This window comes from Ochotona princeps, chromosome 4, assembly GCF_030435755.1.
Source record: "Ochotona princeps isolate mOchPri1 chromosome 4, mOchPri1.hap1, whole genome shotgun sequence".
Lineage (NCBI taxonomy): Eukaryota > Metazoa > Chordata > Mammalia > Lagomorpha > Ochotonidae > Ochotona > Ochotona princeps.
Window position 1 is genome coordinate 50,946,286 of NC_080835.1, and position 19,880 is coordinate 50,966,165.

A 19,880-nucleotide genomic window follows, 5' to 3' on the forward strand; every position below is an offset into this window, starting at 1 on the left:
AATGACAATAAAGAAACAAATTCTTGCTACCATGTGGAAGAAGTCTATTTGAAAAGGAAGGGCTCTATATTGTCTGATTCCAAATATATGATGTTACAGAGGAAGCAAAACACTACTTCCACTGTTAAGGTTGACAGTTTCCTGGAATTCAGGAGTTTGGGGAAGGATGAAGAAGAAGAACACAGAAAAATTATTTAAATTTTCATTTGGTTATTTATTTATTTGAAAGACGAGAGAAATACAGAGAGATTCTATGTCCTAGTTCACTCCTCAAATACCCAAAACAGCTGGGATTGGCCAGACTAAGCCTCAAGCCAGTAACTGAAGGTTTTCTAGAGCAAAGAAACTGTGCTACTATGATGAGATGCATACTGTTATACTTTAGCAGAACATACAACGCCAATAGTGAATGCCAATAAATTATAGATTTGGGGTGATAAGTACATATCAGTGTTGGTTGTTTCATTGTTACAAGTGTACCAATTTGGTGGGAGGTATTGATGATAGAGAAAGTTGTAAATATTGGGAATGAGACAGATACATGGGAACTGTGTGCATTTTGCTGAATTTTGCTGTGAATATAAAACTTATCTAACTAACAAAGCTACAAAATGCAGGTTTTTATGTCACACTCCCAGAATATTTCACTTACTATCTCTGGGATGAGGCCTAAGAATCTGCATGTACAAGATTTACCCAGGTGCAACTGATACTCAGCCAATTTGAAGAGCCACTTAAACTATGAATGCAACATTCTATCTCTCTGATATTATCTCCAGCCTCTATCCATTTGCTTTGATCTCTGTATATGAAGAATGAAGATGCCATGGTGGGAGGGTTTGGGGAGGGGTGGGAGAACCCAAGTATCTATGTAACTGTGTCACATAATACAATGTAATTAATGAAGTTAAATAATAAATAATTGAAAAAAAAAGAATATATGTGGAAAAGAAAAAAAAAAGAATGAAGATGAAGTCTTACTGTTTGTGGAATAATTGAACCTAAAAATTTAACAGTGGGACCAGGTGTTTGGCACAGCAATTAAGAAGACTCCTGAGGTTCTTCCTCCCTGTACCTCAGCCCTGAATTGTTACAGTAACATGTTGTGTTAAGTAATAATTTTTAAAGCAAACAACAATAACAAAGGATGACACCTGGGAGTCCCACACTCCACGTTGGAGTTTTGGGTCCAACTCTCAGAGTTCATTCCAGCCTCCTGTTGAACGTACTTTGTGAGAGAGTAGTGGTGTCTCAAGGACTTGAGAACCTACCTGGCCAAGGCCTTGCAGTTAAGGTTTATCAGGTCTGTTTCTTTCTCTTTCTCTCTGTCCCACTGAATCACTCTCTCCCTGACTTAATAACCTTCTCTCTGCCTTTTCAAACAAATAAAATTGAATACGCAAATAATATTTTAACTACCAGAGTGCAAAGTGATTTCAGACTTCTCAAGGCAAATGTAAAAGGTATGTCCACATAATTTATATATTTAACTATTTATATTTTTCACAAAATATATTTCAATATCATAGTAAGTCAGAAGGAAGATCATAGCCTCAGAAAATTCTAGTGCAATAAATAATTTTTATAAAGGTACACATAACATTCCAGATAGCAATCTCTTCAATAAATAATGCTGCCCAAACTAGATATATAGAGATACAAAAATGAAATTTTCCCTGTTTCTCACCACACACATAAATGAACTCAAGATAGACCATAGAAATAGATGTAAGACTTGAAGCTACAAAATTGCTAGCAAAAAAAGATAGGTATAAAATTGGTGTATAGGAATTTTTTTTTGATAAGTCTCTAAAACCACATGAATAAAAGCAAAATCAGACAAACGGGATCATGGACATTCTGCACAGCAAAGCAAACAATGAGAAGAGGCAACCAACAGAATGGGAGAAAGTATTTGAAAGCTACTTATTTGACAATTTAGAACTTCTGAACTAAATAATAATTTGTAGTTCTTACCACAGAGTTCCTTTTCCATTTTACCCTTCAACAGTATTGTAATGTTTTTACTTAAATGTTTAAATGTTTCCCGACTAATGACAATAGGTTGTCTTATTACTGCCAAACCTGAAGAGGCTTAGATTATTTTAAATTAGGGCTGCAGGCACCTGGCAGACAGGTAAATAAAACAGAATTTTTCTCAACTATAGCAATAAAATTTACAAGAGCATTAATAAAATGTTTATATTTGCTCTTGTAAATGTTAATAACTGTTAGCTAACATTTTATCAGATGATATCAAATACACTGTATAATACCGAGTAATTCCATCTTCTAAATGATCTGCATGAGAGAGGTAACAGCGAGCATCTCTTGCAATGCAACTGAGCTGAGAAACACACAGTATGCATGGGAGGCATGCTTCTTTGAAGTAAATGGAATTCTTGTTTTCTCACTGGATCCTTTTATAACTATTCTGTGGCAAACATCTTTTCCTTCTCCCAGATATGCAAGCTTTCTGCTACAGCTAGAAAAGAAAAAGTTCAATGTTCAGCCACATTTAAAATTTGGAAATCAGAATTGAGTTAATAAATTTGTCAGCACTTGCATTTTTATTGCAGTACAATATTGATCTCTGTTATCTGAGTGAAAGCTGGCCCCAAGTAGGCCGAACCACACCCAGGAAGAGGCTGACTTTGGCCACTTCTCTCACACTACATTTTGCTAGCTCTTATTGGATTTTCCTCTGCTGATTTTCAGTCCTTACCCTGCTCTTGGCCTTTTCAGAGGGAATCAATCGGCAGACCCACTGTCCACCTTTAATGAGGAAATAAGTGAAATCTGAAATCAGCTCTTTCTAAAATAATTTTCTCTACAAACCTTATGAGAACACCCATTGGACAGCATCTCCCCACATAACAAGATTTCCTATCTATACTGTCTTTATATTAAGTTCCCCGAGCTCAGAAAAAAAGAAAAGCTAGTTCTTAGAAAGCAAGGCTTTGACAAAAAGGACTGACAGTTCTTGCAAAGAGATCCCTTGCGTCTTGCTTACTGTGCTGAGCAAGCTCTGCACTGAGTGCATAAAAGCAGGTTTGCCATCTCCAGATGCCAAGAAGACTGTTCCTGGTTTATATCTCTATTTCCTCTTTGAGCATGAAGATTCCTAAGACGATGGTAGTCACAAATTTCATTCTGCAGGCTATTTTCCTTATATCTATATTAATTTCTGTAATTCTTTTTTTAACTGATCTATCTTCCATTCTAATAATCTGAAAATTCACTTTGAAATTTAATATTTACTGATTTAATATTTACTGTTTTCTTAACTTGGTCATAATAAGGGAAGAAGGTGTAATTTTTTTGACATCATGCCATAGTAATAACTTAATTCTGTCCCTTACCATCTTAAGTGCTTTCTGTGATTTCCATGTAGGAGCCAAGACAACCATATTTTTACCTCTTGCTTACTAACAAACATCAGAATATGACTTGCTTCCAAACCAGACCATGACTATCTGTAGTCCCAGTAGAGTCCTTACTCCACTTTCAATTCCAGTTTCCTACTAATGCACACCAGAGAGGCAGCAGTGATAACTCAAGTAAAACAGGTCATTACTGCTCACGTGGAAAGCCTGGGTTGGACTTCTGGTTCTTGGCTTTAGCCTGGCTGAACCTTAGCTGCTTTGGGCATTTGTAGAGTGAAACAGAATGACTGGGAATATCTGTGTGCCTAATCTGTCTTTCTGCCTTCCAAATAAATAAACAAAAATAATTAAAAATTTAAAATATCACCCAAAGTGTGCCACCTTGGCAGATCAGCAGGCTAATACTGCACCTGTGATGCCAGGATATCTTATGAGTGTTAGTTCTTGTCCTGCCTGCTCCACTTCAAATCCAGCTCCCTGCTAATGGCCTGATAAAAGCAGCAGAGGATGGCTCAAGTTCTTGGGCCCCTGCACAAAATACATGGGAGATCCAGAGGAAACTCCTTGTTCTAGCTTTGAACCAGCTCAGCTCCAGCCATTGTGGCTATCTGGGGAGTGAACCAGTAGATGAAAGATTCTCACTCTCTCTTTCTCTTTCTCTCTCTCTCTCACTCTTGCTCTCTTTCAACTCTGACTTTCAATACAAATTGATAAATCTTTAAAAACTGTCTCCTGTCTCCTCGGAATAGATATAGCATATCCCAAATCTTTGGAACAAATCCATTATTAAACAGAAATTAGGATAGCTAAGAAAGAAATAATACATCTTAAAAGAGAGAACATAGAGATGAATCAGAGTCCCCCAGGAGCTAAAAGCTTCAAAACAGAGTCAGACACAGCTTGAAACTACAGGCAGATGCTGAATGGAAAAGCCATGGAGTCCCAGACGGAGTCCAAGAGGGATCTGTCAGCAGATAGCCTTACTGGAGAGTGTATGTACTAACACTCAATGAACCTTGGAAGAATTTGTCTAGCTATTGTTAGTCATCACTATTAACAGTTTGGATTGGGACATCTAATGAAACCTGTCCTATAGCCATACTACACTTAATCATGGTACATCTATTCATTGGCTATGGACCTACTGTATTTCTACTCTAAGCCAAGCATTCAACCTGCTTTTTTTAAGAAGGCCGTAACTCATCAATCACAATCATTGTTTTCTAGCTGGTTCTTAGCTATGTCCTATGAATTAGGGAACACTACAAGGAGAATGGAAACTGCCAGAGGAACAAGTATCTCCATGTTTGCTCACTTTGAAGTCTCACTGCAATAATTCTGTGCCCAGCTGCACTGGTGCCGTTTCCTACTTTTATGCCTCACTCTTTTGGCACCAATTTTGTCTTCTCCCCATTCCCTACCCTGCCCCAAAGGCAAAGAACCAATCAGCAGTGGCCCTTTTCAGGGATCTGAGTCCCAGTTCCGTAAGCGGTCCTGTGTTTTGGAGGCCTGAGCTCCATGGGAAGTGCTCCTCCCACCAAGGTAGGTTCTGAGCTCATGAGAGTGCAGAACCAGCAGGAAGCACCTTCTTTTTAGAGCTCTGGATGAGCTCTAGGGCCTTAGGGGTCCCCAAGATTCTTCGTTTTAGTAAACCCCACAGCTGTCGCTTTGTTTCCAAGCCTCCTACAGTTACTATCTCTGTATGACTTCTCCGTTCACGTTTATCCACTTCCCTGTTTTGAATACCCACTGTGTTCATCATTGGGGTGATACCTATTTTCTGATCTAGATCTAACCTATGCATTCACTTCAACTTCACCTGAGAAAAAAGTCAAAAGCATTACAAATCCAACAAGATTTACCTATAACACTATTTCTTTTCATGTTGAGCTTTCAAAGAAAAAAGAATAATTTGGGGATGATACTGCAGAACCAGATTGATTAAGTAGTGAGCATAATGATGCATTTAAAGAAGCCACAAATTAATGGAATTAAATGAAAATGTCGCTTTTTACAGAATTCTTATGTGAAAAACCATATTTGACGAGCAAAAAGGAATGAATGGAAGCATTTGATGAAATGCCCTTAAATTATTAAAAAGTTAGAGATTTTGGATGAATAGTAAACAACATACACAATGCTTTCAATACACTAAATGAATTACTGAATTATGATGAACGACTTCTAGGCCCTCTCCCCTAAAATACTCATTTCAACTGCAGGTTATTTTCCTTCAACCAGAGTCAGATACAATATCTTGAATCTTAAAAATGTGCTAATATTGGGCCCGGCGCAATAGCCTAGCACTTAAAGTCTTCGCCTTGAATGTGCCAGGATCCCATATGAGTGCCGGTTCTCGTCCTGGAGGCTCCACTTCCCATCCAGCTCCCTGCTTGTGGCCTGGGAAAGCAGTTGAGGATGTCACAAAGCCTTGGGACCCTGCACCCTGGTGGGAGACCTGGAAGTAGATGTTGGCTCCTGGTTTCGGATCGGCTCAGCTCCAGCCATTGCACCCACTTAGGGAGTGAATCATCGGACAGAAGAGCTTCCTCTCTGTCTCTCCTCCTCTCTGTGTATCTGTGTTTCCAATAAAAATATATAAATCTTTTAGAATGTGCTAATATTTGTTTATTTTGTACTTTCTTGTAGTAGTTGTGATTAGGCATTCAGTCTAGATAAGCACAAAATCTATTTACATTGTCAAAACTTGAATTTGAGATGTCCCTATCTTATAGCAGAATAGCTAGCTCAAATTTATATAAATTCAATCCAAGAGTTTTAAACTGATTAAACATAAAAGACTTCAATACATTCTAGTTTTGTGTATTTAAACCATGATGTGTTCCTGGTAATTACACATTTGACTATTGAAAGCGCCTCCCTGAACTTTCCCTCATTCAGAGATATGTGTGTGTGTGTGTGTGTGTGTGTGTGTGTGTGTGAGAGAGAGAGAGAGAGAGAGAGAGACAGAGACAGAGAGAAAGAGGGGGGAGAATTTATTTTTCTTAATAAAAAATTCTGTTCTAGTATTGGAGGGCAAACTTTTAGGTTCCATTATAAGAGAATACTGTGACCATTATGCTGGACACCAGGAGTTGTCTCTCACTGCTAACTAGAGAACTCAAAATACCATGCCTTGTTCTAAGCAGGAAGAAAATGGCCTATAAACCAACTGAGTGTTCTCAGTTAGAATATAATATCGTAGAAGCATAGATTTTAGAAAAGAGCTTCCCAATTTTCTTTTTCTTAGGCATTCATGAGAGTTCTTTGCAACTGATAAAAAAAAAAATCTTTCTCAGTTCTAATGGAAATCCGTTTGTACGAAACCTATTGCTTTACCCATGAATGCAGCTGTCTTCCCTAATATTTTAGAGAGATGTTGTTTCCTGCCTTGTTTTCCAAAAACAGGACTGAGGTGCTGATGAGACACTGTGTTGAGAGACAGGGATAATTTATCAGGAGCAATTTGTCAGGCTGCCTGAGATCCAATAAGGAAACTCCTGATGGAGGTTTTATGGCCCCAGAGTATTGTACGTCCAAGGGTTCACTGTTTATGGCTTCCTTTCCTTTTACTCACTCTCTCTCCTTGATGGGTTCCTTGAAGTCGTTTGTGCCATAGTTCTCATGCCCTGATTTCTGTTAACAGTAAATCACTACATGAAATCACCTGTTATAGCCACAAGCTCCACCTTCACCCACACACTATTCCTGGATCCTGCTGATCTTCCAGCATCTTTGGATAGCTCTGTACACTTTCAAGAAATATTTTTGCTTCTTCTCTCCTACTGAACAGTAACAAAAAGCTTCATGTGTTCTTCCAGAAAATATCTTGAGTCTTTGCCAGTCATATGCTAGACTTCTACCCTGGACATACAGAAAATAGGACAGAATCTCTCTCCTTCAGGGGTCACAGATCAGCAAGGAACCAGATAGAAAGCCATGAGTACATCAGGGCATGTTTGTGATGAAAGTATGTCAGAGTTGTATTCAACCTGCGCAGAGGCAGTGTCAGGTCTGCCAGGAAGCAAGGGGCTCACAGCACAGAAGCAGCAGGAGAACTAAGAGCGCATTCCAATCACCTGGCACCCTGGGTGCGCACTGGGCAGACAGAGGCAAGAGATGCAGCTGAAGGGGAGGCAGAATGCATATCTTGAAGGACATTTTAGGAATTTTATGACATTTGAGTCCAATAAGAGAAATTTCTCTGCATTAATCCTTAGCTTCTCCTAGGAAAACACATTTATACAGCTGCACAGGAAGCAACTGAGGAGTCAGATGGCTTATTTGAAGATCCCTAGTATATTAAAACTTCCTGGTTGATGTCAATGCCAATCTGAGTTGTACAAATGCAACATTTCCTTCTGAATTTCAACATATTAGTTATGCAGGAATATCAAGCTGGGAAGCATTTCCAAACAGAACTGTAATGAGTTCATAAAGCTCACTAGAACACACCATCATTTATTCTTTCAAATACTACTTCGGATTAGCCGGACTATGACTTCAAGCATTAGTTCAGATCATCTTGCGCATCCATTGTTTCAGAAGGCCTCTAAATAAAAACAAAATAAGTACACCTTTGTATTAATGATGTTGAACTCAGAGCACAACACAGCTAGTAGGAAAAATAAAAAGAAAAAAACTTTACATTTACAAGAAAAAAATCTTAGTAAATCTACATAAATAGTAGCACTTTATAATGATGGGAAAGACATATGATTTTAGATGAATTTTATTCACATCCATACAACCATACTATGCGAAATTATCTGTGATGGATCTTCATGACCCACATTTATTATTGTGACATAGGTCAAAATTGCTGCTTTCGTGAGAGCATTCCCTAGGGCATTTATTTTATAATATAATTTTAAATGATTGCCCTATTTTCAAAATTCTTCTTTTTCAAAACTTACACTGTGCATCAGTGATGTTTTAGTCACCGATCCCTGTACCTTTACCATTTACAAAGAAACACAAGCTCTGTCTCTTATTAAACAGCAAATTCGTAGGTACTGTATTTTGCTCATTGGACTAAGTATTTCCTAGGTTGTTTTTGTTTTTTTTCTATTCAGCTCCTTCCTGAAAGAGATCACCATCCATGAGTCTTCTTAGCATCTTGTACACAGCAGCTCATTCACAAGAAACAACTGATTAAAATGCTGTTCAGTTTACTCATGTCTACTCGGGTTGTAAACACCTTGAGAATGAAGATCTGAATTTTTCATTGCTCGTGGTTTTATCCATACCTCTGACAGTGCTGGGCAAAATGAAAATGTTCAAAATATGTAAGGAATATATATATAAAGTTATGTAAAATAAGTTTAGTTTAATATGCACATATTAAGTTACTAGTACTAACGAAGCATTGTGCTTGATTCTAAGCAAAATACACCAAGCCCGAAAGTACAATGCCAGATTAAAAAAAAACACCTGAAGTCAGTAAAGATACTTAACTAACCTGTAATATAAAGATGTATTAATGGCACCTGGAAAAATGGAACAAGCAAGTGAACACTAGAAGGTGGGGACGTGAAGACAGATCTACAGGGGAGACACGGTATTTTTCAGAAATACATGGTATTTCCCCAAACCCCAGGAAAGCAATGTTCTAGCATGCATGATAATCTGTGTATGGCTTATAAATTTATTTTTAAATTTATGAGCCCATTTCAAGAGGTTCCTTAAGTAGTTTCAGGGCCAAACAGAGAAACTGTTTCTTCAAACAAGAATATCTGAGGAGATGAATATAAATGCCAAATAGATGCCATGTTGCATGGGGAGGCTGTGTGAAGCACAAGGGTGAAGATCCTTGAAGGGACACCACAATTCAGGGTGAAGAAACAAAACAGTGGTTTTGGAAGGCATTAAATTGAAATATATCATCTCATTATCAAAAAGTAAAAAAGAGACAATGCCTTATTATTACAAATTCAAGGAGGTTTTAAGGAAAATGTAAACAAAGCAAAATCCACCTCTCCAAAAAAAAAAAACACTTTTAAAATTTGGGATGTGTCTTTCCATACCCTTTTAATGTGTGTGTGTGTCTATGTGTGTTCACATAAAAAACATACGATCAAAAGTATTCTGTATATTAATCTATCTTCTCTGCTAATAATGCAAAATTTATATTTATAGCTATTATTTAATTTGTTACATGGCAAATTAATACAGTGGCATAATTGTATAAGCAATTTCCAAATTTTATATAGATTGCAATAATAAAAATATCAGTGCAATGACCGGAGGGACCGCCAGTTAAAAATTAGGAAAGTACTCTCTTCATTCACATTTCTTCTTTGTTTTGCTCATTTGTGGTCCTCAGCCACAAATATTCTATTTTAGAAAATAGTTATCACTGTTTACAAACTATAAGAATTACTGAAACCTAGATTTTTTTTTTCCGATATCTTATGTAAGACAAGCTTAGGATAACTACATACCCTAGAGGTGATGAAATTGGCCCCTAAAGTATGACTTCACTTGCCTACTGCAGGTATTTTAACCATGGTCCTACATGTGCTACATGCAGTATTTGTGAATAGGGTTAGAAGTATACAAAGTCTGAGTCTTTGCACTCAAAGAATCCAGTCTGGAACTGAATAGATAGTTACTGAATAAAGAGAATATACACAGAATGGGCTTTCTCAAAGGTCAATGATAATGCAATTAGTGATTAATCAAACATTGGTTAGACAAGGATTTATAAAAAAAGGACACTCAAACTTTCCTAAATCAGTTTAGAGAGACTACTTTGAGCACAGCTTTACGAATTTGCTTGGTTTTTACACTGTAGATGATGGGATTCATTACAGGAGGAATGAGCAGGTAAATGTTGGCAATGAGAGTATGCACAAAGGGAGGAGCATGCTTCCCAAATCTGTGGACCAATGACAAGCTGATCATGGGAATGTAGAAGATGGCCACAGCACTTATGTGTGAGACACAGGTGCCAAATGCCTTTTTCCGCTCCTCAGGGGAGGCAATGCTGAGCACAGAGTGGATGATCAGAATGTAGGAAAGCAGGATCAACACAGAGTCCAAGCCAGCTGTGGAGATGACAATGGCCAGGCCAAATGCACTGTTGATCCTGGTGTCTGAACACGAGAGCTTCATCACATCAGGGTGGAAGCAGTAGGAGTGATGGAGCACATGACTACGACAGAAGGACAGTCGCTTAAGGAGCAGGAGTAGAGGCACTAGTGCTGTTGTCCCTCTGATGATGATTGCAAAACCCATTTTGATGATTCGTGAGCTGGTTAAGATCGTGGAGTATCTCAGTGGATTACAGATGGCAATGAAGCGATCAAAGGCCATTGCTAGGAGTACAGAGGATTCCATGAACGTAAAGCCATGAATAAAGAACATTTGGCCGATGCAGGCATCAAAGCTGATTTCTCGAACATTAAACCAGAAAATACCTAGCATGGTCACCACTGTCGAAAGGCACAGACCTAGATCAGTGAAAGACAGCATGGAGAGGAAGTAGTACATGGGCTCATGGAGGCTTGACTCAGTGATGATGACAAACAGGATCATGCCATTCCCAGAGATGGCAATGGCATAGAGACAGATGAACGGGATAGAGATCCAAGCATGAGAAGCTTCCAAGCCTGGGATACCAGTAAGGAAGAAAACAGTGGGATGGAAAATGCTCTGGTTGAAGGCTGGCATGATGAGTGAAGGGGGCAAATTCCCTTGGAGGAAAGGATCATATCCTGCAACAAATGAAAAAAAAGGTGTATTCACCCTCCTTCACACAGCGATTTAGCATCATGAACGAGCTTTGTTCTGTCAATGGAAATGCATAGCCATTATTATTTGCTTACGTTTTGATTTGATCTTAGCTTAAATAGGGGAAGCAAAACAGTGCAAAACTGAAGAAACTTGGGCTTCAGTAAGATTTTACATCATGTCATATATTGCCTTCATCTTATTTACATCACATGTAAATGAAAATATTAGATGATATATTGAAAGTATCTCCCAGTTCTATATGCGTATTTTTGGGAAACTCTAAGCAAATATGAAGGCAATTTACCATGCCTTTCTTCACTTCTCCGTTTCAGAAATTAGAGTACTAAGGGCAATCAAGATGTGTATATTGTGTATTCAATGAAATGACGGGAATTAGATAGCATTATCTATTTTCTAGTAAAGGCTGGTGATCAAATAAATATGCAATAGATATCAATTTAAAAAACCCTAATGCCAGGAGAGCAATTAAATCAATGCAAGTATCTGGGCCCGGCGGCGTGGCCTAGTGGCTAACGTCCTCACCTTGAACGCACCAGGATCCCGTATGGGCGCCAGTTCTAATCCTGGCAGCTCCACTTCCCATCCAGCTCCCTGCTTGTGGCCTGAGAGTGCAGTTGAGGATGGCCCAAAGATTTGGGACACTGCACCCGCATGGGAGACCTGGAAGAGGTTCCAGGTTCCTGGCTTCGGATCGGTATAGAACCGGCCGTTGCGCTCACTTGGGGAGTGAACCATTGGACGGAAGATCTTCCTCTGGCTCTCCTCCTCTCTGTATATCTGACTTTGTAATAAAAATAAACAAATCTTTAAAAAAAATCAATGCCAGTATCCAATAGTGATTGATATATTAGGAAATAGGTTTGTTTATAAAGTTGATAGTTGATAACCTGATTGTGACTAAGGGAACTTCTTTCTTAACAAAAAATTTTGCTTGAAAGTAACTTCCTTCCCCCTCCTGTTAAAAATAGAAACAGGGATGGATTTACGTCCTTGTCCTGAGTACATGTAAATCTTGTACAAAAATACCTTCTATGAAAATATTTCAGAATCTGTAACCTGAGAGATATCTTGAGTTATAAAATCCCACCCTTTAGGTGGAGGGTATCATTTGCTAAAGGGCATTAAGATTGCATTGGCCAGGGTGGTCTTTCTCCTCCACTTGGAGATAAAACTGTTCACTCACCTGGTCAATATGTCTGTAGAATTAAAGCGGTCCCTCTGTGCTGTTTCTGTCACTGTATACTTATCCACAGAAAGAACATGTGATTTGTAATGTTCCACTTTGATTCACCAATGCATATGTTTACTCAAAAAGATTGAAATACTTACAAAATATCAGTGTTTTCAATGGGAATAATTAGAATTAGATCTAATACTTTAATAATGTTCAAATATGACTCTAAATGTCTGAGTGTACTTTAACTTGGTGACCTTCATTCCAATTAGGAATAAATATACATGAGCTGGATTTGGATGAAAACAGTTGGTTACAGGCAATGTGTTCAAAAGAACGTTTCTGTAGGCTTTTGAGAAGAAAAGAAAAATGTTTGATACAAGAAGCATGCTTGAGTGTTCAGAAAAAAAAAGTAAAGGCTGGGAGATCTGAATGAAAAGAAAATGTCAAACAAAATAAAATCCTATGGATTTGTAAGTTAGCTTTTGGATTTCAGTTGAAAGACAAGCCTATAGAATCACATGCAAGAATCAAAACATGTCCCTTTCTGCATCCCTGGGGCTTGAGAGTTGTCAAAATGATGTTTGTTGCGTAAGTCATAAGAATGGTGGAAAACATCTTGGAGCAATAAATCTAGTGTAAAAGAGACCATAAGGCAGGGCTCTGGGGAATAGTGGTATTTAAGAAAGACAGAAATGGCTTCTAATGAGAGCGAAGAGGCCTGGCTATTAGGATGAAAATGAGACCCAGTAAGACACCAGGATTGCCTCAATTCCAACCAGACATAGAATCTCAGAACTAGGGACAGTATCTGGCATAATAGTGTTTAAAATATTACTTACATTACTGAATGAAGTGTCTCGAAAATAGTAGTAGACCATAGACTTTTAATAATAAGGTGAATATTATGATCTCTATTGTCTGATTGTCTCAAATTAGAAGGAAACTCCATGTAATTATATTAGCATAAGTGAGAAAGCAATTTTTTTCTTGAAGACATGGATAGAATTAAGGACCACAAAATAGTAGCCTCTTTAAAAATGAGGAAGCAGAATTTAAAGAATTTAACATTCTTTTATTATAGAAAATAAACAAATGGCCAGCAGGTACTTGAGATGCTGTTGAACAATACTACCCACATGAAAGGTAAATCAAAGTCATGATCTCACCTCATATTTGTTAGCATAGCTGTTACCAAAGAGACAAAAGATGAGTGTGGGGAAAGGGGGGAGTTGCACACCATAGCAATAGTTTGTAATACTGTATGATGCAGTTTAAAATTTAAATAAACCAATGTAATGTTAATGTTCCTACCACAATAAAAATAGTTAATTTAATAATCAAATGACGACTTGAATACACCAAAAATGTAAATAAAAATCCTTTGGAAAAAAAAAAGGAAGAGCAACTGCAATGGATAAACTAAATGTTCAACTTCTGTTTCTCTCTGATAATAATAATGGTAAAATATTAATGCCTCCTAGGCACCACATCATTCGCTGCCCTGTACCTGAGTCCCTCCTTAACAGACCACTTATATGTTATTGTTTTGTTCCTATAATCAATGGGAAATATATAGGACTCTTCCAATATGGGAAACTATTACCAAACTTTGGAGCAGAAACTTCATTATATATAACTTATGTGATTCTTAAACACCCTCAAGTTGGAATAAACAACTCTTAAACAGCTATTCTTGGAGTGCTATATTTAGATGTCTCTTTCTCCTCCATTGAGAATTCTTTTAAACAGGAGCTGTGACTTCAGCATCCTTCGTCACCAGACCACCAGGAACAACCTGAACAGGCAGCCTCTTGACCAATCTTCCTGCAATCACTACTGTCATACTAACCATGCCACTGGATGTTAGCTCCTCATGGCAGATGAGCAAGCAAGCTAAAATTGAAAAACTGAGTGCCAGAGGAAACATAATTTTCTCACATTCCCCTAAAAAAGTCAATGTCAGATCCAGAAATTGGACTTTGTTCTCTCCAAATCCAACGTCATACTTCTGCCACTTTGTATCTGAAAAAGAATTCAATTTTAAAGAACTATGGAATGAGCACATGCTCCTACTGTAGTCTATATGTAATCATCTCCTTGAAAATGATGGTCTATTGGATATATAATGCTGGCTTATGCTCACCAATTTTCTCTGGATTATTGTAAACTATCTAAAGGTTACACAATGAATTTGTATAGTTATAAAAGGTTTGAATCACCAAAAACCACTGACCTCACACACAGAAGAATTCTCAGGTCTGGAAAGTAACGTTGTTTGATCCTGCCCCCTGCTCCTTGAAGGGTCACCATAGTCTGGTCAATGCAGCAGACATGAATGAACTGCACTAACTTCTGAACCTTACAAGCAGAATGATCCCTCCACAGTCCAGCTGGGGGATCAGCCCCTGAGCGATCCTGCTCCTCACACCAGGAGATCCCAAAGTCAGAATATTCAAGAATAGAAAGAACTATCAGACTTCAGAAAGACGATCTTTATAAGGACCCTAGAAGCTGCGTGGTGAGAGCCATTTACCCAGTAGAAAGGCAAATCCCCACAGGATAACTGAACAGCTGTGTCACTAACCCTTGGTGCTCCAAAGAACAATTAATCAAGGAAAATTTCTTTGTAATCTAGTTTTGCTCTTCTTCAAAGAAAAATCCTGTAGATGGATTATAGTTTCAGTTCTCATTCAGGAATGATCTGATCTCTGAAGGGCTATGAGAAAAACCTTTCCATTGTCTTAGTCAGGGAGAAGTCGTGTTAAAGGATCATCCAGTAGTTTGTGCAGTTATGATATGCCAATTGCACAACAATTATAAGACACAGAATCCAGATAATAAAATGGTATCTGAGTAATTACATTCAACAAAACTAGCACAGTGATTATTGAATTCAAAATGCAAGATTTTCCTTGAATGGCCTACCTTGCAAGTTGCTACTAACCGACATGGAGGGATGGAAAATAACAAGAGGAAATCAATAAGAAAAAACTATAAACCTTTATGAGTCTCTTCTTTTTCAAAAATTATAAAATTTATAAGAGGGAACAAATTTCATGTATCTCACATACACAGTTTTAAGAACCTATGATACTTCTCACGTTACCTTCCCTCCCTCCTCTGGCTCTCCCATCCTTGTCACTTCCTAGTTTATGAAGATACCAGGTTTCTCTTATAACTAGCCTAAAACTTCTACAAATACATTTTAAAATATGTGTCAAACTGTGGACATTCATAAGTGGCTTATGGCCTTTGACAATCAGCGGTGAAGTAGGCAGTGGTGGTTATTTTCAAGAATAACTACACACGTTTCTTGGTTTAGGAAGCTATGTCAAGAGGATATTTCCTGTCAAAGGCCTTATTATGGGTAGAGGATAAGCAGGCATTTCCAGGAGAGTTGGTGCAGAGCAAATGCTTCATGTCTTTTGTTTCTCTTCCTATGTCACAAGATTCCAGATCCCAGGAAAAGTCAGCAATACTGTACATTTTCTCAGGAGTTCATCAGGAACCTAAGAAAATGAGTTCTCTTTTAAAAGTAACTCACCAGATTAATGGAAAGATAGTCTTCCCCAAAAAATATGCCAGTAGACTGGGAAGACATTTTCACCATCTTGGATAAATGTGGCACAAGACGGAGGAGATTCCACAGGGGGAAAGTATAATTCAAATAGAAGCCTCTAAGTTACAGAAGTATGAACAGATACTCTGTTACGGATGGAAGTGTGAAAATGATGCAAGGTGCCAAAAATTCCCATCTGTCAAGACCTGGTTCATAAAGACAGCTGCCATAGTTGGCAGACTCGCAAGCCCTTTTTCATGCAAACCCCAGGGATTTAAGTCATCCATCAGCAAATAGTTCACCAACTGCACTTAGGGAAACGAGAGGTGCATTGAGCTAGTGCTCACTTTCACTAGTTGTCCTAATTGGCCAGCCTTAGAACATTTACTTAGTTGCATGACTACTATTATTTTTCATTGATCTGGCATTTGTACTTAGTATTTGTCCAATACCATATTCTGGCCATTGAGATGAAAATGTATAGTATCTACTATCAGGAATGTCACGCATTGGATAGATAAGGCAATCATCGCCAACAGACAAATCTGATCAGGACCTAGCTCTGCTTCCAGCTGGCTTCCCAGTGTCTTTATGCTGATGGGTCCTTCACCCTGAAGGCTCTGTACTTGGAAAACTTCTGCCATTTTGCTCTGTCCACTTCAGCCTGTGAGAAAGGCTGTATTTCTAAGCCCTGGGTACCAGTGTGTGTCATTGCTGTGGTTGGTGTAAACACCAGGTCCACATGCATATACTAGACACTGACACAACTACAGCAACTCTACTGCTCTGCAAGAGGAACACTTCATCAGACACAGAGAAAATAGATGTGACCAGTCTCCAATAATTCCTGAAACTGATGGTAGAGTACTTCAACTCCAGAATTCGCTCAGCCTGGGGGGAAGAAATTATTTCAAAGCCTTGAGAAGCTCACTCTGAGGAGATTCATACATATGTCTATATAGATATATATAGTCACCCTGGTTTATGCTGTGCAGGTTGCAGTAACCAAATGTGCTTGCTGTTTTATTAGCATTTCTATTACATTACAATCAGTAACATATCTGGATGAAGTGCCTATCTTCAGTATAGCCCCTGTTGCAGCCATCTGGGAAATGAACCAGCAACTGGAAGACTTTTCTCTGTCTTTTCTTCTCTCTCTCTCTCCCTGTGTGGGTCTATTTTTCACTTTCAAATAAATAAATAAATCTAAAAGATAAAGAGGTAATAGAAGAGAAGATGAATAATCTACAGCAATCAGTAGATGCTAACGACTAAAGTGTAACGAGTCAGATACGTCAGATATCACTGACCAAATCTATCACCCAACTATCTCAATTTATCTGCATGATAGAAGATTTTCAAGTTGAACAGAGAGAATCCAAAAGTATTCTTATTAACTTTCCTCCGCCTAGTAATCTGAGCTTTCAAAACAGAATTATGAAAAATAAATAGGACTATATTTGCATACTTAATTTGTAGATGAGGCTCCCCCCACACATACTATATTCATCAAGCACTTTGTTCAGGCCTCTGAGACAGCCTTAACATTGCTAATATGTAATTTTTTAGTTAACTCTTGCATCCTCTTGCTAAAAATCCTAGAGAGTAAAAATATGTTGTGCTGGTTTCTGGAAAAAAATATCAAGCATTTTGGGTCCAGGACCATGAGGTAGTAGGCTAGGCGCCAGCCTACAGCACTGGTTTCCATTGCAGGTGCCAGATTATATCCCTGCTGCTGCTCTACTTCCAATCCAGTCCCCTGGTTATGGCCTTGCAAAGCAGTGGAAGATGGCACAAGTCCTTGGGCCCCTGTATCCCAAGTGTGAAACCAGGAAGAATTACCTGCCTCCGGACTTTGGATTGGCTCAGCGCTGGACATTGCAGTCATTTGGGAAGTGAACCAGCAGATAGAAGACCTCTCTCTCCTTCTCTGCGTAACTGTGCCTTTCCAAAAAACAAATAAATAAATCATTAAAATCCAGAATTTAGCATGATGTTTAGAACAGGACAGTCCTATGAAATATTTATTGAATATAAGAAGTAGATGTTTAAATGGTTTACTTTTCCTCTCTGTAAAACATGCACTGCTGCTACACAGAGGCTACTGTAGTTTGGTTGAATCAGTTCTCCTACAAGTGGTAACACATGCTATGGAGACGTAGGGTGGAGTTTGACTCACGGTCATAACAGGGAATGCTTTTTAGCAATTTAGTGTGCTATTTCAATTTTTAAAGTCCCCTTCAGAGCAATTGCTTGTGGCTATGAGTTTATTTGGGAGATGAGGAAAATTTTCCAGTATTAGTTTGTATTGTTAGCTGCTGCACAACTCCATAACTTTACCAAAAATTATGGAATTATACACTGTAAATGGGTGAATCTTACATCTGTGAGTTATATCTCAATAAAACTGCTTTCAAACGCTCTTCAATAAAATGACACAAGGACAAAAAGTTGCATCAGCCTATCAAGCATGTGGCCACAAAAGTACTTGCCTAATGGTCCAGATATAAAAAGACTGTGTCAGGCAAAAGAAGCCTTCTGGGAACCTCTGTACCCTTGAGAAGCACTGAACTAGCACCACCAGCAGGAGCTCCTCTCGGCTCAGTGCCTGTCTACAGCCAGGCTGGAATTAATCTCCTAAGCTCGGCCTCCCCTGGAACCTAAAGTCTCCTCGGCCTGTGCATCAGCTTTTCAGGGACAGGCAGAACTGCTGTATGGGCTCTGTAAGTAAAACTGCTTTGCTCAGTGGCAATGCATAGCTTTTACAAAAGCTGCATGTTCATACCCGACAGGAAGAATTTCATCACGATGTGCAGAATTATGTTAGTGGGATCGTGGGCTCAGGAGAAAGGTAGCATTTGTGGAACTGTTATCCCCAAGAAATCTGGAGAGAATGGGCCTTTTTGCTTTGCCTGATAGGATTTGGATATCCTGTTATTAGTCAAATAGTTTAATCAGTATGCTCATGCATTTATCATGGTAAATGAGATTCACTTCTTACTAAAAAATGAAAATATTGCAAATTGTGAGCACCTGCAACATGACAGGAACTGTATTAGGCATTATTTAGATCCTATGTTTACAGATGAGGAAACTGGATAAAGAAAATTTGCATTACTTACAGGTTTCAGTAAGTTGCTTCATGAGCTTTGGTGTTAGAAATTACTGGATTGAGCATCTTAGCGCTGGCATTCACCAGTTCTATGTATTTATAAATATTTCTTGTAATATTCTTGATACCAAGTTTCCTTATCAGAAAAGTGAATTTGAAATGAAACTAAAGATACCCGCCAACATGATGGTGTAGTAAAAATTCAAATTATTTTTATATTGTGAATCACACAAGTGAGCCCAAAATAACCATATAATAAATGACATATATTGTTGTGATAATGTTTTATGGTTATAACTAGAGCCTCAAAACCAGTCTGTGTTTGAACAGGATATGAGCCCAGGTCAGTCACACACTATACCCATGTCACTGACAAGGCTTGGAGAACACTGATGAATCCCTATGGTCTATCTGATTCAGCAGCTAAAGATACTCCCAAATTACAACCCATAATAGTGCAATAAAAAGAGAGAATCTTGTGCATTAAGTTGATAGTAAAATCCATTGAGAGAATGGAACTTATTTCATCAGGGAAAGTGAAAGTGTAAATGCATCAGAGAAGTTGGGTTGGACAGAGTCAGAGGAACAGCACAGAGTAGCTGGGGGAAACTTCCTTGAATACCAACCATTCGTCTCCCTTTATTCTTAAATATGAGAAATTTTTTCAATCCTAGTACACAGGAGTACAGTTTCCACTACCCATTTAACAATAAACTGCTCTGATTGACCTGCTACTAAAGTAGCCAACTGAGGCTCCAGCATTTATCATTTCAGAAGCAGAATTAATCAAAGAAAATGAATATTTGTATTATAGTATTCAAAAAGTTCATTAAAAAGAAATTAAATGTAAGCTTATATAGAGCAAAATGCTTCAAAAGCCATATTTAG

General features: G+C 38.3%; 1 protein-coding gene across 1 annotated transcript; it reads right to left on the bottom strand.

The window, feature by feature from the left end:
• Positions 1 to 10,121: 10,121 nt before the first annotated feature.
• On the bottom strand, positions 10,122 to 11,060 carry LOC101527152 (olfactory receptor 51F2-like). Its single transcript, XM_004589951.2, has one exon. It carries the CDS (start codon positions 11,058 to 11,060, stop codon positions 10,122 to 10,124), a length of 939 nt encoding a protein of 312 aa, XP_004590008.1.
• Between the last annotated feature and the right edge of the window lie 8,820 nt (positions 11,061 to 19,880).

Excerpts from the sequence above, each read along its gene's own strand:
- LOC101527152 (XM_004589951.2), bottom strand. The coding sequence starts at position 11,060 with ATGCCAGCCTTCAACCAGAGCATTTTCCATCCCACTGTTTTCTTCCTT.